The sequence below is a fragment of the Akanthomyces muscarius genome, chromosome 6, assembly GCF_028009165.1.
Source record: "Akanthomyces muscarius strain Ve6 chromosome 6, whole genome shotgun sequence".
NCBI lineage: Eukaryota > Fungi > Ascomycota > Sordariomycetes > Hypocreales > Cordycipitaceae > Akanthomyces > Akanthomyces muscarius.
The window spans coordinates 947,616-966,447 of record NC_079246.1 but is presented as its reverse complement, the minus strand read 5'-3'; the positions used below and the strand labels follow the sequence as shown (position 1 = coordinate 966,447).

General features: G+C 51.4%; 6 protein-coding genes across 7 annotated transcripts; 3 read left to right on the top strand and 3 right to left on the bottom strand.

The window, feature by feature from the left end:
* Positions 1–656: 656 nt before the first annotated feature.
* LMH87_000340 (uncharacterized protein) lies at positions 657–2,520 on the bottom strand (the record flags this gene model as incomplete). Its single annotated transcript, XM_056198230.1, has 7 exons — positions 657–801; positions 862–983; positions 1,075–1,108; positions 1,172–1,386; positions 1,449–1,479; positions 1,532–1,650; positions 1,741–2,520. 7 exons carry the CDS (start codon positions 2,518–2,520, stop codon positions 657–659), a joined length of 1,446 nt encoding a protein of 481 aa, XP_056055199.1.
* A 1,183-nt stretch (positions 2,521–3,703) lies between these two features.
* LMH87_000339 (uncharacterized protein) lies at positions 3,704–4,894 on the top strand (the record flags this gene model as incomplete). 2 transcript variants are annotated; one of them, XM_056198228.1, is made up of 2 exons in its annotated part: positions 3,704–3,963; positions 4,145–4,190. In XM_056198228.1, the coding sequence occupies 2 exons, from the start codon at positions 3,704–3,706 to the stop codon at positions 4,188–4,190; spliced, it is 306 nt and encodes a 101-aa protein (XP_056055198.1). The 2 variants fall into 2 exon arrangements, with proteins under 2 accessions (XP_056055198.1, XP_056055197.1); XM_056198229.1 differs by having other exon boundaries at positions 3,704–4,894.
* A 319-nt stretch (positions 4,895–5,213) lies between these two features.
* On the bottom strand, positions 5,214–9,471 carry LMH87_000338 (uncharacterized protein; the record flags this gene model as incomplete). Its single annotated transcript, XM_056198227.1, has 4 exons — positions 5,214–6,121; positions 6,182–8,202; positions 8,280–8,574; positions 8,670–9,471. 4 exons carry the CDS (start codon positions 9,469–9,471, stop codon positions 5,214–5,216), a joined length of 4,026 nt encoding a protein of 1,341 aa, XP_056055196.1.
* A 2,231-nt stretch (positions 9,472–11,702) lies between these two features.
* On the top strand, positions 11,703–13,356 carry LMH87_000337 (uncharacterized protein; the record flags this gene model as incomplete). Its single annotated transcript, XM_056198226.1, has 4 exons — positions 11,703–12,177; positions 12,251–12,874; positions 13,180–13,201; positions 13,278–13,356. 4 exons carry the CDS (start codon positions 11,703–11,705, stop codon positions 13,354–13,356), a joined length of 1,200 nt encoding a protein of 399 aa, XP_056055195.1.
* Positions 13,357–13,584: 228 nt separating this feature from the next.
* Positions 13,585–15,447, bottom strand: LMH87_000336 (uncharacterized protein; the record flags this gene model as incomplete). The annotated part of the gene is made up of 6 exons (XM_056198224.1): positions 13,585–14,003; positions 14,069–14,671; positions 14,735–14,803; positions 14,879–14,981; positions 15,037–15,153; positions 15,205–15,447. 6 exons carry the CDS (start codon positions 15,445–15,447, stop codon positions 13,585–13,587), a joined length of 1,554 nt encoding a protein of 517 aa, XP_056055194.1.
* A 1,011-nt stretch (positions 15,448–16,458) lies between these two features.
* LMH87_000335 (uncharacterized protein) lies at positions 16,459–18,294 on the top strand (the record flags this gene model as incomplete). The annotated part of the gene is made up of 5 exons (XM_056198223.1): positions 16,459–16,717; positions 16,776–17,638; positions 17,695–17,805; positions 17,876–18,042; positions 18,102–18,294. The coding sequence occupies 5 exons, from the start codon at positions 16,459–16,461 to the stop codon at positions 18,292–18,294; spliced, it is 1,593 nt and encodes a 530-aa protein (XP_056055193.1).
* Positions 18,295–18,832: the final 538 nt, after the last annotated feature.

Genomic DNA, 18,832 nt, shown 5'->3' with positions numbered 1-18,832 from the left:
ATTCCACTACTGATAGAGGCAACATGACGATCAACACAGTTCAGAGCCTCGGCGAAAGCCTCAGCGAGTCCCGAACTAACTTGCGGTACTTGCGGTGACTATCCTTGTCTGGCCCGCCCCGTTATTCTTAGTGCCGGGTCGGTCGATTTCTATTCAAGTTAGTTGATTTACTCCGGATTATTTATTTCTTTATTCAATTCGAATTTGAAGGGTCCAGATGTAAGATTATAGTGAAAAGTTGACGTGAGATTGAATCTAACGAACTTAGCGCGCCCCTTCACCTTGCCACCTCTGCCACAAATCACCCCCCCTCAGTTCACCAGGACAGATGCTGCTTCGATTAGGGCTAGCCAACAAGGGACATGATCACAACTTGAGTCATGACGTGTAGTGTTCCGCAGCAGAGGGGATTAGGTGTTAATTGGGTTTTTCGTTTTGTTTTTGTGCCTTGGTTTATTAGTAGCTTGGTATTGGGAGGCCCGTTCCGCAGCACTGTACCTTAGTAGTGTTACTAGTGCGCTGGGATGGACTCGAAAAAGCACGCGCAGAACGGCCATATTGAGGCAGACAAATCTTGAAAAAGAAAATGCAATTCATCTAATTCTAGGAGCTTAAATCTGAATGAAGTTTTGATAAAATTGAGGCGCCCAGGCCTCTCATGGGTGCTCCTCCTGAATAAAGGCAAGCATGAACTGCGCGACGCGGCCCAAAAACTCTCTCGCAGTCTCGGCCTGTAGACATCCGTCATTGTAGCAGACGGAGAGAACTGTAGCACCTTTCCAGCTCTCCATACGGATAAGACTTGAGTTTACCATTAGCCTAGGCAGACACTTTTAAACGCGAAATGAACAAAAGACTTACATATCTGACATGTAGGTGTCGACTCCAAAAACGCAGCTTTCGACGTCGAGCAGTTGCTCGCCATCCGGCGTTGCAACGTGCCCAGGAACGTAGTTGTCTACCAGACCATCGGTAACAAAAATCTTTGTTTGACAACATTAGTATTCTAATGGATACGCAAATGACAGCTGTGCGCAAGTCAACAAGTCGGGCGTCTTGGCTGCATGTACTCACCGGGATGGAAGACCCCGTAAAAGGCATGGGAGACCTGCGTTGCATGTCAGCTTTCGAGATTGAGCAGAGACTCCTGCTAGGAAAAAAATACACGCACGATGAGAGGAAGGCGGACAAAAAGTTGTCTTTGGATATGCCCAGAGGCAATTGGAATTGGTTGCGCAGCCAATAGTCGTAAGAATCCTTGACATGCCTGGAGAGCTTGCCCAATGCCTCTTGTACACTGCCAGGGTGATCTGTTGCGGGAGCCCATGATGCCAAGTCTTTGAATTCAACGACGGCGCCGGCCTGGCACGAGCCGAATCGATGTTCCTGATGTTCACGCTTGAGAAATCTGCGTCCATTTACAGGGAGCGGGGTGATGAGGGCTGTACCAGGGGGGGCGCTCGAACCAAGCGGGTTGCTCTGGAGCAGCGCCAAAACCATGGCGGCGTGTCCAAGATGCGAGATGGTATACTGCTGCCCCAGACGAGTCTTGACGGCCTGGATCATCTTCTTTGTTTGCTCCTTGCTAAAGGTGAACCACTCTGAGCGTGCGTCCCCAGTACTGTTGGTGACGGGAAGACCCCAGCTCGCCTAACCCGGTATTGATGACGTTGTCAGCGAAACCCGAGAGAGAAAACGAAAGAAGAAAAAAATAGCATAATAAAATCCGCCACCACTCACCCCTGATCGCAACAAGGCATCAATAAACTCTCCTCTAGCGGCCTCAAAGTCGGCACCCAACGTGTCAACATCGACTGCGCACGCATCGAGGAGCGGCGTTGCCAGCCGAGCAATCTCGGTGCCCCATTCCAACGACGGCAAAGTCTGGGCAGCATTCTTTTGCAGATGTTTGGCGGCGCAACGCAGTATCTGCCCGGTAAAGTCGCGAGAGCTCATGGCGTCCCAGAAGATGTGATTGAATCGAATCAGCATGTCCACCTTGGCGCCGGCGAGCAACCTGCGCTCTCGGTCTGACTCGTTGGAGAGCAGCGTAATGGAAAAGGACGGCGCTGACTTGGGGGCGCGCGAGCGTCGCTGGCGACTGAGGTCAAGCTGAAGCTGCAAGCCATCGTAGCCGCCTGCGGTGATGGCAACACGGCTCCTCGCCCACGCGAGAGCGGCCTCGGTGCTTTCAGGCGGTGTGTACTGAAGATGCGGCTTGCTCGGGCTGGCATCTTGGCCCCAGACAGCGTCACACGCGATGTCTGGATGCGCGAAGCGAACTTGAACCAGGGCCAGCACGAGAGCATCGCGGAGCGTGGAGAGGGAGAGCGCACCAGACTCCTGGACACGCAGAGAGGTGTTGAGGTACGTGTCGTACTGGCCCTTGGCATTCTCATCCTTGATGCCGACCCAGGCCTCTGTCCCGTTGGCCAGTCTCTGGAGAGTGCGGCTGGAGCCCGGCGCTGGGTGCCATCTGAATTGGGAAGCGTCGAGCCTCGGCAGTTCTGGAAGAGACATGGTGGAAGGGCTCAATGAAAAGAAGGCTAGCGAAATGTGTATCTGTAGAGAGGGAGAAGGAGAAGGACAGACGGAGAAGGACAGACAGAGAAAGGGAGAGTGCGAGAGTGCGACAGATGGAACAACTTCTGCTATACGCCCAGGCACAATGAGACCATAGTTGAATGTGTAGAAGCATAAAATACGACATCTCAGGGAACGGGCAGAACTCCCGTGGTGGGGGGGGGGGTGGCTGTAGAGTTCGGGAAGCGGGGGAGGTGAGGCAGCACAAGATTGATAGGGAAAGATGCCAGATGACGTGAATCCCTGTGGTGTAACGTTATGCACTGTGGCGGCGGACATCGGCAATAAGTGGTAGGGCGTGTAGGGCGTGTATCTCAGGGATCTACGTGTCAACGTGTGTGTGCGGGGTGAAGGAGGGAGGGGCACAGGCGTTCGTTCCTCGCCCCCACAGCGGCTTGGGCGCAGTAAAAGGCTGGGCAGGGGCAGGCTGCAGGAGGGAACGAGGGGTCTATTGTTCCTGTCTAAGCGAGGGGGGGCCGAGTTCCAGGTGAGGAGTGTTTCCTCTAAACCGCCCCCTTCGTTCCTCACCTCTGATCTGACTGACCTTGTTACCTATTCTGACAAGACTGTTATCTTACTAGCGCTTAGGTAGCTCGCAGATGGCAAGGCTGTTATCTTACTAGCGCTTAGGTGGTTGGCGGATCTAAGTGCCCTGTATGCTTGTCGATACCGAAGCGAGAGAGGGTGAGCGATGTTCCAGACGAGAGGAGTGTTTCCTCTGCCCCTCTGCCCCTCTGCCCCTCCACTCCTCACCTTCGATCTGACCTTGCCCCCTATTCTGGCAAGGCTGTTATCTTACTACGTTAGCGCTTAGGTAGTGGGCAGATGGCAAGGCTGTTGTTTTACTAGCGCTTAGGTAGTTCGCAGACGGCCAAGTGTCCTGTACTGACCAAGCCAAAGTCTTGATCTTCGGTGCCAATTTGGCAGCAGACGATGCGGCGAGAACGATGTGATGCAGTTGCTCTCTCATTCTCAATCATGGTAGCACATGTCTTTCGATTGAACTTTTAGCTCGGTCTTCTTTTGTGTGTGCCTCCTTGAAACTTTTCTCAGCTCTCATTCCGGCTGGCTCTCACGCTACGCACACACGCTACACACACACACACACACACACACGCACATGGCGACTTCTACCACCACCAACACCACCACCACCCAGCACAATGGTGCCAGCAGCAGCACAAGCAGAAGCAAAACGGTGACCACCCTCCCGCCGCGCCCACCATACGATGCAGAGCTGGCCGTGGTTCGTGATACCTACCCGCCGTTCGGGCCCATCACCAACGACTTCATCGTCGCGCTGCACAGCGACCCCGACGGCTACGGACCGCTGCCCACCGCGTCCGGGCTGATTGCCGGCCGGCCCATCACCCATTGCGAGTACGAGGTGGCCAGTCTCAAGCCCGACGACCCTCCCGTCACTCTATCCGTCTTCTCACCTTGCACCTCTACCCCTACCCCCGATGGCTCCTCCAGTGCCGGCCCCCTCCGGCGGCCCTGCATCTACTTCATGCACGGCGGGGCCATGATATTCCTGAACCGGCTCTTTGGCCTCGAGCAGCCGCTGGAATGGGTCATGGAGACGGGCTGCGTGCTCGTCAGCGTAGAGTACCGGCTGGCGCCCGAGAACCCCCAGCCCGCCGCCCTGCACGACTGCTGGGCCGGCCTCCTCTGGCTGCACGACACGGCCGCCGCCGCGCGGCTGGGCATCGACACGGACCGCATCATCGTCGCCGGCCATTCCGGCGGCTCCTGTCTGGCCGCCGGCCTGGCCCTGCTGGCGCGAGACGCTGCGCTCGCCGCGCACCCAACGCCGGGGCTCGCGTCGTCGGGCTCCTCCGTCCCGTCCAGAACGGCCCCCATCCGCGCCCAGCTTCTCGGCTGCCCCATGATTGACGACAGAAACGACACCGCCAGTGCCCGACAGTACCACGACGGTGGCGAGCCGTGGGACGGCAAGAGCAACGCCGCCGCGTGGGCCGCCGTGCTGGGGAACCGCGGCGACGACTACGGGCCGGGCGTCAGCGAGTACTTTGCCCCGGCGAGAGCGGCCAGCTTGGCCGGCCTCCCCGAGGCCTGGGTCGATGTCGGCTCCGCCGACCCGTTCCGCGACGAGGCCGTGACCTATGCCAGCCGCCTGTGGGAAGCCGGCGTGCAGGCCGAGCTGCACGTCTGGCCTGGCGGGTTCCATGGCTTCGACGTCATGGCTCCTGACTCTGTCCTGGGCAGGCGGGCTAAAGAGGCCAAGCTGGCATGGATCAAACGCATATTTGCCGCCCAACATGATCAAATGAACAAATCCGATGTTTAGTGATTGCCAATGCCAGTCAGCAATCCATTGACTAGTCAGTGTCCTTGTGTAGATATATTTATATATATGTAGTTACAGTGTGGTGGTTTTGTGTTCGACCCCCGCACATGCTATTAATATCGGAGTCAGAAACTGGTTTTTTACATTCACAACGAGTATATCCAACCCTTTTTTTGTGAACTGGTACAGTAATAATAGCCCTAAATAATCTTTCTCAAAGCAAGAAAAAACAAGCAGCGCAGTTATTTAATTCTCTCATCTATTCACTTGTTCTTGTTTTGAGAATTCCTCGTTAATTTATAAGGTAGCATCATCAACTCTAAGCCTCTTTATCCAGCGTCTGGGCCTGTACCATGGCGTAATATTGGCCGCGCCTGCCGACCAAATCCTCATGTTTCCCTTCCTCAACAACCTGGCCTCTATGTAAAACAAAAATACGATCGCAGTTCTTAATGGTAGATAGTCTGTGCGCCACAGAGATAAATGTCTGTGAACTGTTGCTCATCACTAAACTTTGCAATGCCTCTTGGACTAGGGCTTCATTCTCCGTATCGAGCGCGCTGGTCGCTTCGTCAAACAGCACAAAGTCTGGGTCTCGAATGAGGGCTCGCGCAATCGCAAGACGCTGACGCTGCCCACCGCTCAGAGACCTTCCATGGTTTCCTATGTTGGTGTCGTATCCATCCGGAAGGCTCGAGACGAACTCATCCACGTGAGCCAATTTGCAAGCTCTGACCACGGCTTCATGTGTGACCTCGCCCGACTGTGACTTCATCTCGGCCGCTTGGTCAGGTGACAAGCCCAGCTGAATGTTCTCTCGAACAGTAGCTCCGTACAGCATGGTGTCCTGCGACACCAAACCAAGGCGAGAGCGATGACGGCAAACGTCAACAGCATCTATCGGCTTACCGTTAATGAGGATCTGGCCAGATTGAACGTCGTAGAACCTCTCCAGCAGTCCAATGATGGTGCTTTTGCCGCATCCCGAGGCTCCAACAATGCCAATGGACTCGCCTTTGTTGATTTTTAGATTCAGATTCCGCAATACAGGAATTTCCGGCCGGTTTGGATAGGAAAATGTGACGTCGCGGAACTCAATAGCTGGAACCTTTTCATCCAGGGCCTCGTCTACATCACCTCCAACACTGCAGGTAGAAGCATTGATGCGAGGCTTTGCTCTACAAAGCTCCATGATGTCACTCGTCGAGGAATGAGCCTTGGATAGGTCTGCCAATGAAATTGTGTCAGCAAGAGAAATCAGCTACAAGATGGCCAGAGCACACATACCCGAGGTGAACCCAAACATGAAACCGGCGCTCTGAGTACCCATGCTAATGGAAACAAAGACGATGAAGAACGCAGTCACGTCATACCGATTCTCCGAAAGCAGCTTTCCTCCATACCAGAACGAGAACGCAGACACTGCCAGCGTGATACTTTCACTGAATGCAAACAAGAGCATACTCTTGAGCTTGTGTCGAGTCTCGATCTTGGAAGACTGTGCCAGCCGCTCTTCATACCCGTCCAATACCTTGCGCTCCAGAGTTAGGCTTGACACTGTGCGGATGGCCCCAACTGCTTCGGAGGCAAAGCGGGCAGCCTCCAGATAAATCTCTGCGACCCGGTCTTGGTTGCTCATCTCCATGCGCATCCGGAAGTAACCGGCACCAAACAACAACGGTACTCCCAAGGCAATGACAGGAAGCGCCAACTCCCAGGCAACTATCAAGGAGAGAATGCAACAGGCGGCGAGATTGAAGATGACGAGTAAAATCAGAGCCAGATTCGTGGAGAGGAGCATTTGTAGATGAAGAGGGTCTGTAGATAGACGACTCGTCATTTCAGAAGCACTGTGACCTTGCACATCAAAGAACTGGATATCTTGCCGGAGCATAGCTTCGAAATACTCCCTGCGGTAGTGGCGACATGCGTGAAAGGCGGCGACCGTCCACCAGAAACCAACACCCCAATACACAATCAAGACTCCAATACCAAAGACAAAGTACATGAGAGCCCAAAAGTTTCCCTTGTCGATTATAGCAGCGCCGCGGGGAAGCTGAAGAGTGGGAATGCTCTCACCAAAGAGTACAGCTTGTGCAGGGAATGCTGCGCCACTCCCCGCCGAGGAGAGGAATCCAGCCAGAAAAAGTATCCACAGGTGAGATTGTTCTTTGAAGACAATGTCCTTGATGCAGCGGATGAGAGAGTATTTTGGCTGAGATGAAGATGCTTTGGAGTTTGCTAATCCGCTACCTGGTGCTGGTACGACCGCAGGCGCTTGGTTTTTGCTCTCGACCTCTGATAATTCTTTACCCTCCTTTGTCAAAATGTCCTCTGCTCCAGGTTCATCATCAAGCTGGTCACTATTTTTCTCCTTGGCGTCGAGATTCTGGGAGTTGACCAGGGAGAAGTAAGCCTGCTTCAGATTCAAAAGTTGTTGGTGAGACCCCTGCTCCAGGACCTTGCCCTTGGAAATTACAACAATCTTATCCGCCTTCTGAACGGTGGAGAGCTTGTGCGCAATGATGATGGTGGTTCGAGACTTGGAAACATTGTCGAGCGCAGCCTGCACGCTTTGCTCGGCCGTGGGGTCGAGAGCCGATGTGGCCTCATCCAAGAGAAGAATTCGAGGGTCTGAAACGACAGCGCGGGCAATGGCAATGCGTTGCTTCTGCCCGCCGCTCAGAAGTTGGCCTTGCTCGCCAACGACGGTGTCATATTTCTCGGGCAGCTGCTGGATAAAGTCATCTGCAAAAGCTTGGACGCATGCTTGACGGACGAGTTGACGTTTATCGGCTTCAGGTAAAGAGTCCATGGACGTGCCATAGAGGCCGTGGACAACATTTTCGTATATAGAGCTGCTGAACAAGACTGGTTCCTGCTGTACGAGACCAATCTGATTGCGAAGCCATCTGACATTCAACTCACTAACATTATGGCCACATACGAGGACAGATCCCGACTCCACGTCGAACCAACGTTCGATCAGACTCACAATTGTGCTTTTACCGGAACCCGATGACCCCACCAGTGCGGTGGTCTTTCCTGCCTCAAACTCGAGGCTGAGGCCTTGAAGAATGGGAACAGTTGGCCGCGAAGGGTAGGCAAATACAGCATCTTGTAATTCGATGCTGATATCGTGAGTCTCAGCGGGCGTCTTGCCTTTGTCACTGAGTGAGTCAATCTTTGGGGTGCGGTCCATAATCTTGAACATGGCACGTGCAGAAGCCGATGCTCTAGCAAAGCCGCTGAAGCCTGGGGCGACATCTGAGGCGGCTTGAGTGGCCAAAAGAACAGACAGCAAAACTCTGTGGGCTGGTCAGTACTTGACTCTACGTATTGGTGGACAGGCGTAAGGGGATATGTTTGATTGGGGTGTCCGTACATTACCATGTCACCGCCAGAGTGTATTTCGCCGTTGCTGATGAGCTTCACCCCATAGAACCAAGCGAGAGAGTAGGCACAGTACGTGGTGAACATTTCAACACTGTACTGAAAGCCAATAACGGGGCCCTTGGTGAGCCCCAGACGTTGGCCTTCGGCGAGAGATGTATCGTAGCGCAGGCTGAGTCTTTTCCCGATGTCCAATGCATTGACCATGCGGATGCTGCTCATGGCCTCTTCGACAAGAGTGCTGGCATCATTATAGACTTGGAGAATCTTGCCTTCTATTTTCGCGTCTGCGGTTTTTGGTCCGATTCGTCAGTGAGCAGGTTCGGGGGGTGGATGAATACTTTGCAGCTGCGCAGTAGATGACGCGTGTTTGAAGACATACCAAGAGCAAAGGTGATGTAGAAGCCTGCAAACAAGACTGGCAGTGTGGTGGCTGTCACTAGCGTCAATTTCCACTGTTGCGTAAAGGCAACTACGAAGCCTGCAACGAGCATAGAAATCGCCTGGATCAGGCTGCCTATTTTCTCCGTGATGCCATTCTCGACCATGTTGACGTTGGCAGATATGGTGGTGATGATTGCTCCGGGGGATGTCGAGTCAATGTACGCAATGTCCTGTCGTATGACGGCCTTGACAAACTGCTGGCGAAACGCCCTAGTGGCCCTAATGCCGGATATTCCAAAGCAGGACGAGTGGACATAGACCAGCACGAAGCGTCCAAGGAAAAGGTAGAAGAAATAGAGGGCGTTGCGGGCCAGGCCGCTGTACAAGGCGTCGGCGGACGTGTGGTTGGCGCCGAAAGAGTTGAACTCGTCCACCGAAGAGCCAAAGACTAGCGTCATACACGGTAAAACGGCACCCGATGCGACAGCGGCCACCAGTCCGATGCAGCGCAACAAATGATCCAGAGGCGTTGAGAAGGTGTAGAGAACGCGCAGGAATGAAGCCAACGGGCCTTCAGCCCCCTGGCCTGCTTCTTCTTTGGTGCTATCGTGATCTTGTCCTATGCGCGGCTCGTCGCTGGACTTTGGACGGGCATTCTCCTTTGCTTTTTGTTCCGAATCATGCAGCTCGGGCACGACAATGGCAGATGCCACTATCGCATTCGACGCATGCAGGTTCGGAGGCTGCACCTCTTGGTCTGTGGTGGGAAACCCATCTGGAGAAGTGGTGCGGTGTCCCATGGCGGATAGATCAGTGTGGTGATGAGTTATCGAAATCGGCGGAGTAAAGGAGACTGTGTGAATAAAATCGCAGATGCAAGGTAGAACAGGGACAGACAATGGAAGCGGCAGTGGCGCCGGTGCAAAGCCAACCGAGGAGCGGCGAGGAGCGGGCGGTCGCGTGATGAAGAGAAACAAGTGGTTATCTCTAGATCAGTTGTTGAGACTGGTTTCGACTAGGGCAACACAGCAGTATCGGAGCAGGATGAAGATGGCCATGCAGAGCAGACGGGGGTCCGTCGCGTAGACCCTTGAACCTGGTTTGCGGCTCAGGCTTCGCATCCACCAGCTGTCTCTTGTCGATGCGCGCGCTGGCGACTCGGTGAAGACGCGGAAAAAGTGGTCGACGAAATAAGTGGCGGGTACTGCTAAGGTCAGCAGCCCTCTCTCTCTAGCTCGTCAGGGGTACAAGGGCGCTGTACGGGACTGTCTGTCACCACAAAGTAGCTAATTTGGTGGCTGCACCCACTGTAAATACCCTCTCTGCCCCTCTGCCCCTCTGTAGCCAAGGTGGGGTCGAGGCCGGAAAAAGCAGTGCCGCGCTGACTAACAGCGTGTGCCGAAAGGCTCTACTACTCTGCCATGTACCCTGCTCGGGCCGACACAGGAGTACCAGTACGGGTCGTGATTACTTGGAAAAATGATTAAATTAGTGGCTGGAGCAAAACAGGCTTACCGTGTCCAAAGTCCCCAGAATATGGCCACTAGGCTTTGCCACAGGGCTGACACTGTGACATCACTGGGCGCCACCAAGATGTCGTGGCTCGGCCCCACTTAGATTGTTTAGATGCAGCAGCCTCGTTTATGCTTACACTATGACAACCGAGAAAGGGCTGCATTGTTCCTAGCCTCTGAGCCGGAATAAGTTGCCAGGCTAACAAGTGGTCATCTGGTCGGTTACGCGATCGACAATGTGCTCTGTATCCCTACCTTCCTCCCCGAATGCCATGTGCCGCTGCTGCGCGGGGGAGTTGCCGGGCTTGCTGCCACGTAAACCATTTCGACGACATCAGGGCCTATCAAAATCAGCACTAAGCAGGTGTTCATCTCTGGAGGATTAATTCCCTTTCCAGTGCGAAGCTTACAATGAAGTACCTTGCCAGAATTTGGCGAACTAGGACAGCTCTCCAAGGCAGTACTTGAGGCTGATACCAGAGACAGCCTCAACATAAGTACTTAGCCACTCTACAAGTACAACGCACTACCGCGGGACAAGGATTATATACACCAGAAAAGCTTCGACCTTTATTCTTTAGTAGACTCAGTCTGTCGGACGGTTGACCTGAGGAAAGGTGCGCACTGGGAAAGGGTTACCCAGTAATCTGTACATTGTCCTATGCTTAGCACTTAAGATGAACGAGTCTTATCGTACTCCGACTTCGCCTTTTCAAACCTGTAGCTCTCGGTGTAAATGCTCTTATCTGGGCTGCCGATCATCCGGGCCGCCGATATAGCCGTTCGTTAAAATGCGGAGATGGGTGTAGTGGAGCCTTGGGGTCCAAGGGAGAGGTGGGGAGGGGGGGCGGGAATAGTTAAATCTGGCTAGTAAGACCCCAGTTGGCGATTAGTCCGCCGAGTTCCGTAGCCAGAGATCACGTAAGCTGTTCGACGGAACGAAGGCATCTAGCGTCCGCATGGTAGTTAGATGCCATACTCGCACTTGTTCTATTCATTCATGTTCAAACAAATCAGGGACCAGTTTGACCGTCGTCGACGCTTCTAGCTGGGGGTGGCGCAAGAGCAGGGTGTGGATATCGAGGGCAGCTGCGACGAGCAGGGACTTGCTATCCTCGCGACTCAGTTCTCTTACACAGACGAATCCGCCAGAAAGAAACGAGTGCCGCTGCGCTCACTCCCCGGTGTAGAAAGATAGCCACCGGGTAATTTTGCCCGTATTATATAATATATCGTTCATTTGACAACAGCCACAGGCAAGGAAGGATGCGCTGCGAAAGCCTGGCGGCGGCATCTCGAGCACCAATACGCTGGCAGGATACCAACGGGAAGAGTCCACTCTAAAATGTACAAGTTGAACCAATCTTATGATATAAAGTTCCAAGAACATCCACTAGTTGCTTTTCACACCATTTTCACACGTTGGTAGCAGTCTTCCACAGCAAAGAGAACATCTCTGCTTCAGATCAAACCCAGCTCAAACCCAGCTCCCTAAACTTTTTTTTTCTTTTTTCAAAATGTCAACCGATAGTTTTCCTACCGAGTACTATGTAAACTCCATTGTCCGATTCCTGGACACTATAGAGTACAAGGATGAAAACTATACGGCTGAGGAGCGTATCGACAAGTTGCACTATGCATACAGCAAGACCGCACAGCACTTTGCTCAGCCATCCCGACAGAAAAACATCAAAGCCAGTCCAAAGAGGCTTCAGGCCTCTCTTCAAACTATTGTTGCCATGGTGGTTTACAGCTGGGCCACGGCATCCAAGGAGGTCATGGCAGACCTGAGCATTCATTACACCTACATGCTTATCCTAGATGACAGCCATGATGATCCCTCGGAGAGCATGAAGACATTTTATGATAATGTTCTCTCGGGGAAACCACAGGAGCACCCTTGGTGGCAAATGGTCAACGAGCAGTTTCCCCAGGTGCTGTCTCACTATGGACCGTACTGCGGTCTGAACATGGTCCGCTCCACGATGGATTGTAAGGCACCTGCGATGGCCCGCCGCTCTCGTCTTCTTCTTTTCTTCTTCATGCAGCTAATTTCGCACTCCAGTCTTTCAAGGATGCTGGATTGAGCAGCACAACTTTATGGGGTTCCCCGGCTCCTACGACTACCCCAACTTTTTGCGCCGCATGAATGGGCTCGGGCATTGTGTCGGTGGATCCATGTTTCCCAAGGAGCGATTTGATGAGACTGAGCTCTTCAAGGAAATCACGGCAGCCATCTCGCAAATGGAAAACTGGATGGTCTTTGTCAACGACCTCTTGTCGTTTTACAAGGAATTTGACGAGCCGCGCGACCAGACCAGCCTGGTCAACAATTATGCGCAGTGCAACGAAATCTCACTGGAAAAGGCCCTGAAAAGGGTAACCGACGACACAATCACTGATTCCCAGCAGCTGATCAGCGTGTTCAAAGACAAAGATGCCAAGATGATGCACACCCTGCGAACATTCTTCCAGGGCTACGTGACGTGGCACTTGTGCGATCCGCGCTATCGCCTGCAGGAGCTCAACTCCAAGATTGGCGAGGACTCTGAAGCCAGTCAAAAGCTTCGCGAGTACCTAAAGTCGGCCAATGCTGTCGGAACGGTCAACCCGCGAGAGTGGGCGTACCCCAAGGTGACCGAATTGGTGGCCGAGAGGCAGAAAAAGCAGGCGGATAGGGATGTCAAGAGTAACGCCCCGACATCATTTGCTCACACAACTGGATTTTTTCATGGATTGCGTTATTATCTCAGCCAATACGTTACTAACCGCATCTTCCGATTCCATGGAAAATAGCTGTTGGTACATGTGCAGTAGATTGGCTTCATGTCATTGTGTCTAGAATTAGTTTCACCGTCAAGTTTTCATAGAACTACGCGCTATATTAGTCTGTTATCGCTCAATTGAATCTACTTTATCCTGACCTGAAGTGCCTTCCTGAAAGCAGGTTGTATCAGCATCGACCGATGTGGCTTATGTGGAGCTTGTGTATAGCTTATGTGTTGTCTGGGAACTCGTAAGTAGAGGCTTTATACCTCTTAACATTGGTGTTTGCATTATAGCATACGTCCAGAACTAATGGAATAGATTAGTTCGATTTTAACACATGTCGCTTGGGGCAAGGCTGCGAGCGCCAATTCGGGGAATGCAGTGCATCAAAAGCTGCCATAGAAACATGAACATCGAATTTATGCTCATGATGTTAAACGAAAATTGAGAGTGTCCATTTCATACACTACATGCCCGCCTCTAAGTAAAGAAACAATACAACTAAATAGCAGAGAAGATATAGGGCCTCTCGGAGATTTTCAACTTCGGTAAAAAAAACAGTATTCATGGTTGCAGCTATCCTTAAAGATTTGAAAACTATAAGAAAATTCAAAACTCAAAATACCACTCTTAAAGCTCGATTTCTGCCTCTCTTCGCTTGATCATCAATCCTGCTTTTTCATCCGCTTGATAAAACAAACCAAACGTGGACGATTTGGGCGCCGTATCTGCCGGCAATTTAAAATCATACTTTAGCAAAATGTGACTGAGCGCTATTTTGAGCTCATTCGCCGCAAAGAACCGTCCGGGACAAGCCTGTTTACCGTGTCCAAAACCAAGGGCGCTGTACGATGTTGAAACAAACTGGGCGCCAGCCTCATCCCCCTTCTCACGCATACGCAAAAAGCGGTAACCGTCGAATCTCTCGGGTTCAGGGTAGATAGACTCATCCCACGAGCTAGAAGCGGAAACCATGAGCTTAGAGCCCTTTGGCATCAAGACGCCATCCGGCAAGACAGTGTCTTTTAGGGCGTAGCGCCGCACAAGTGCTGCAAGACGTGAGTCAATATTGGTTCGAAGCTTGCCGAGACATTTCGATAGCGCAAGGACTTACCGACTGCCGCGGGCTTGATGCGCTGACTCTCCTTCAGGACACTGTCCATAAGCCTAAGCTTGTAGATCGTAGACTTGTTCCACTGGTTTTCTGTCATGACAGAGATGATCTCCTCTCGCATATCCTGCACAAGCTTTGGCTGGTCGCACAGGTCAAAAAGGACCTGGGTCAAAGCATCCGATCCAGAAAAGTTGGCAGCCATGGCCATCATGACTTGCGAGATGGAGGGGTCGTAAGACCGGCCTTTGGCAGCCTGTTCCATCCACTCCATGGCGTCTAGATATTTCTTTGGCTCCAGGCCTTGCAGTACACGATTCTTCTTCTCTTCGCGGCGCTTCTGAATCACGGGATTGACAAGCTTCTGACACTCAGCCAGGTCCTCTCGTAGCTTGCGGCAACTAGGGATAAACCAATGAACCAAAGAACGCAGCGCCATGGGCCAAACTCGTAGATCTTGACCAGCAGTGATGGCGTCTACAGTGTAGCTCATGGTGACGCGCAGCCAGTCGGGGTTACGGCAAAGCTCTTCGCCTAGGAAGACGCGTGATGACAATTGAGAGATGATATTGAGCATGGAATTCTTCAGCTGTACCTGGTGCCATTCTGTGAAGAATCATTAGTTGGTGAATTTCAGGTCCATTATGTCGCATTTATAATTTCACCTACCAGAGTTGTCTGTCCAATGATGCTCGAGTGCGACACTTGCTTCATGCGACAGCGGCAGATTCAGGCCACCTTCAGGACACGGCATTAGTACTGACAGTTCCATGCGCAGTTTGGCTAGTACAATAATAGAAACAAAGCACTTACTGAGTGCATGAGTTAGGTTTTCTCTAACAGCATCATGGAAAATCTCGTCGTTGAGAGATCCTTGTCTGAAGGGCTCAAAGCCAGGAATATGTGCATGAAAATCCTATTCCGAAAAGAATTAGCACGTCATTGGGGAATTAAGTATAGCATTCAAATACCTCAGCGCTAATCTTTCCAAAGTTAAGATCCGGGTTACTCTTAAGACCCTCTGCATACTCTCCGGCAAGGACGACTTGAATGCCATCATCAGTCTGCAGGCGGAAGGCTTTGCCTGCCTTTGAAACGAGTTAGATGCGCCCTTGATAGACTAAAGACACGATACGCACAGTTTTCAGACCCTCCTCGATGATTCCTCTGGCATCAGCCACAAACCTGGCCTTTTGCTTAGAGACGAACAAGCTCCAAGGCTTGCGGCCGTTTACCAATGGATACTTGTAAATATCATTATGAGCAGGACAAGCCAGCAGGTAGACATAACTTCCCAGCAGAGCTGCAGCTGACATAATGGCCATGGCAGAGAGTCCTTCGGATGAGCTGAGGCGCTCGTAGAATGCATGTAAGAGTCCCATTCTAGGCAGTTTTCAGAGGAGAAGATGTGAGACTTCCAATGGAACGAGTTTTGCTTGGACGTAGAAATAAAAATCGGAAATCGCCAGTATAAAATAGTGGTGAGCTAAAGACAACCGAGGGCATCAATTCATAAGGGACATTTCGAGTATTCCTGTCCCAGAGACAGATGATCTTAATATTTGGATAGCAGCCTGCTTCCAAAAGGCCAAGTATGTTATCAACCAAACTTTTGCATTGCCTGCCCCATATGATGACTATGGACACCCCATAAGCAGCCCGTAAGCAGCCCGTAAGCGGCTCTCGCTGTTCCGATGTGGGCCTAGCTTGAGAAACATGCATATCCACTTTGCTCGGATCGTCTAATAGTCTACTTTGATTAGATCTAAGATGCCAAAATCTTGGCAGCAGTGAAGTGGAGCCACACCAAGAAGATGCAGCTCAGGGCCTCACGGCCTTGACGCGAGTCATATGTCTGACGAACAATGGAAGTGCCGCTCACCGATAGGGTAAACAAGGTGTAAGAAAGCTACCAAATAGGTCTTACAGAGGGGTGGCCAGACCCCGGACCCTTCACCGCAGATTTACCCCAAATTAGCCAAGTCTCAAAATGGGCAATATCAACGAATGTAGGATTCGGGTTTCTGCTCACGTAAACGTAAATACTTTGTGAAAGGATCAGTAGTATCTCAATGCTCTATAGCTGTCTGATAGCACTTCTGTCGCGGCGAGTACCGTGTTACGGTGAGCACCGTGTCACGTGCGAGGAAGCTGCTTTATGAATGCGAGAACCCTGCAAGGACTTATAGAGGAAGGCTCCCGCTTCAGTGAACAATAGAGTCATACGATTGCCACCGTCATATTCACCTGCAATCTCCCTTATCACTTCTTTGGTGCTAGCCTGCATCTGACAACTTCACTCTTCGTCTTGCTCCAAACAAGACGAGAAAGTTTGCATCGTTATTCATTCCATCCTCCCACCAGCTTCCTTTGGGGGCAGTACACTTTCCATCATGTCACCCAGTCCGCAAATAACCATGCACCATGTGGTTGAGCTGGATAGCAAGGCAAAACTTGTCATGCCTTGGGTTTTTTGTCTGCTGTGGATCACCTGGGTGGTCTCTCATTGGGTGTACAACCTGTTCTTCCATCCTCTCCGCAAGATCCCTGGCCCGAGGTTAGCAGCCATGTCATCGAGCTATGAGTTCTACTATGATGTTTTGAAGAACGGCCTCTATCTCAAGAAGATCAAAGAGTTGCATGAGACCTACGGTTCGTCAAGCACATCAATAATGAGAAAAACTCACATACTGACTTTTTTTTCACATAGGCCCCATCATCCGCATCAACCCGCGTGAGGTTCACATCGCTGATCCAAGCTACTATCAGCAAATCTACACCAGCGGCACCCGCAAGGTTGAGAAGGACCCTTCCACCGTGGCAGGCTTCTCGGTCCCGAGCTCTGTCGCCGCGACGGTGGATCACTTTCACCATCGTTCCAGAAGAGGTTACATCAACCCTTACTTTTCCAAACGAGCCATCGTGGCACTTGAACCTGACATTCATGAGCGCATTAGTGCACTTTCTGGACGTCTGCGACAGTCCATGCTTGAGGGAGGCCACATCTCCCTAGACCGCTCCATCTCGGCCATGACCGCAGACATCATCCTCAAGCGATTCTACGGTCAACACTACGACTATGTTAATGAGCCCAATTTTGAGTTTCCTATCCGCGATGGGTTTGCGGGTGTATCGGTGATTTTTCACATCGCGCGGTTCGTGCCCACTGCCATCCAATTCCTCAGAAAGCTTCCCATTCCTGTCATTCGCTGTATCCTGCCCAAGGTTGCAAACTTTCTTCTTCTTGAGCTGGACATCTCGGAAAAGATGCATGCTATTCTAAACTCGGAGAAGAAGCAAGAAGAAAACTCCAAGTCGGTCATCTTGGAGTCGCTTAGTGATGAGCGGATACCGGCTCAGGAGAGAACCGTGAAGCGCCTTCTCGACGAAGGCTTGGTTCTCACTATTGCTGGGACCGAGACATCTGCGAGAGCCCTTTCAGTTGGCATCTTTTACATGCTAAGCAACAAGAACATCGTCTCCAGATTGCGAGAGGAAATCATGAATGCGGTCCCAAGCGACCAGTCACCGGATACGTGGACTCTGCAACAGCTAGAACCCCTACCATTTTTGGTTAGTAGCTTTCTTGAAGTACATAACTTGCAAAACACTAACTGATATTTAACAAGACTGGGTGCGTCAAAGAGTCTCTTCGTCTTTCATTTGGACCCGTCAGTCGTCTTCCCCGTGTCTCAAAGGAGGAGGCGCTCCAATACAAGGAATACAATATTCCGGCTGGGGTACGTATCTTTATCTATTGAACTTAGCAGTGTATGCTTGCTTCTGGGTTTGATGCTCATTCCGTTCTAGTATCCCGTGAGTCAGTCAACCTGGCTTGTTCACACAGACCCATCCGTCTATCCCAATCCTCTCGAGTTTGATCCCGAGAGATGGATCAGAGCGGCTCAGGACGGTACTCAGCTGGAAAATTTCTTGGTCAATTTTACAAAGGGCAGAAGACAATGCCTAGGCATCAAGTAAGTCATAGGCATCGGATTATTGCTTCATGGCCGTTGTTGCTAATTCCCATGGATAGTATGGCATTTTGTGAGCTGTACCTCACAATCGCTAGATTGATGTGTGGCTTTGAAATGGAATTGTGGGATACTTCATTGGAAGATGTTCAAATTCACCACGCACGCATCATCGGTACCCCCAAATTTGACAAGACCCGCGGTGCAGGTCAAGGCGAAATCGAGGTCAAGGTCCTGGCTGAGAGATTTGAGTAAGCGGGATGCCTTTCCGGGGTTCCATCTTTAAATAGATCACAGGCAGTATTTCTTCATGCTGAGGGGCAAGGAAAGGGAGGTTCGATAAGTCTTTTTCTTTTTCGATAATTATTGCAGTTGCAAGAAATGTTTGGGTATTATTCCTCGCTTTTGGACTATTTACTCGGAATGATCAATCGAATATACATACAAAAATTCTTAAACATATGCTCACTCTGACTACATCTAATGACTTCTTTTGTCATAATTCTCTACTGATTGGCTGCGTTTCGACCCCTTTGACCAAAAGTCACGTAGATGACACTTTGACTTTGTTGGCCACCAAAAAGGCCTTTATTTTTGCTTGTCTCTTTGTCGCTCACATCTCCACGGCTCTTCCTACCTATACTTTACGTTGATTTTTCTATGGAGCGTCTTTACGCCATTCTATAGTCCTCTTCTGGATTGATTTATCAGGCTCAAGGCTACTTTGCAGGGTTTGCCTCTGCATCCTCACCATTTCTATCTTTCATTTTGCTCTTGAGGAGAGCACTGGCTG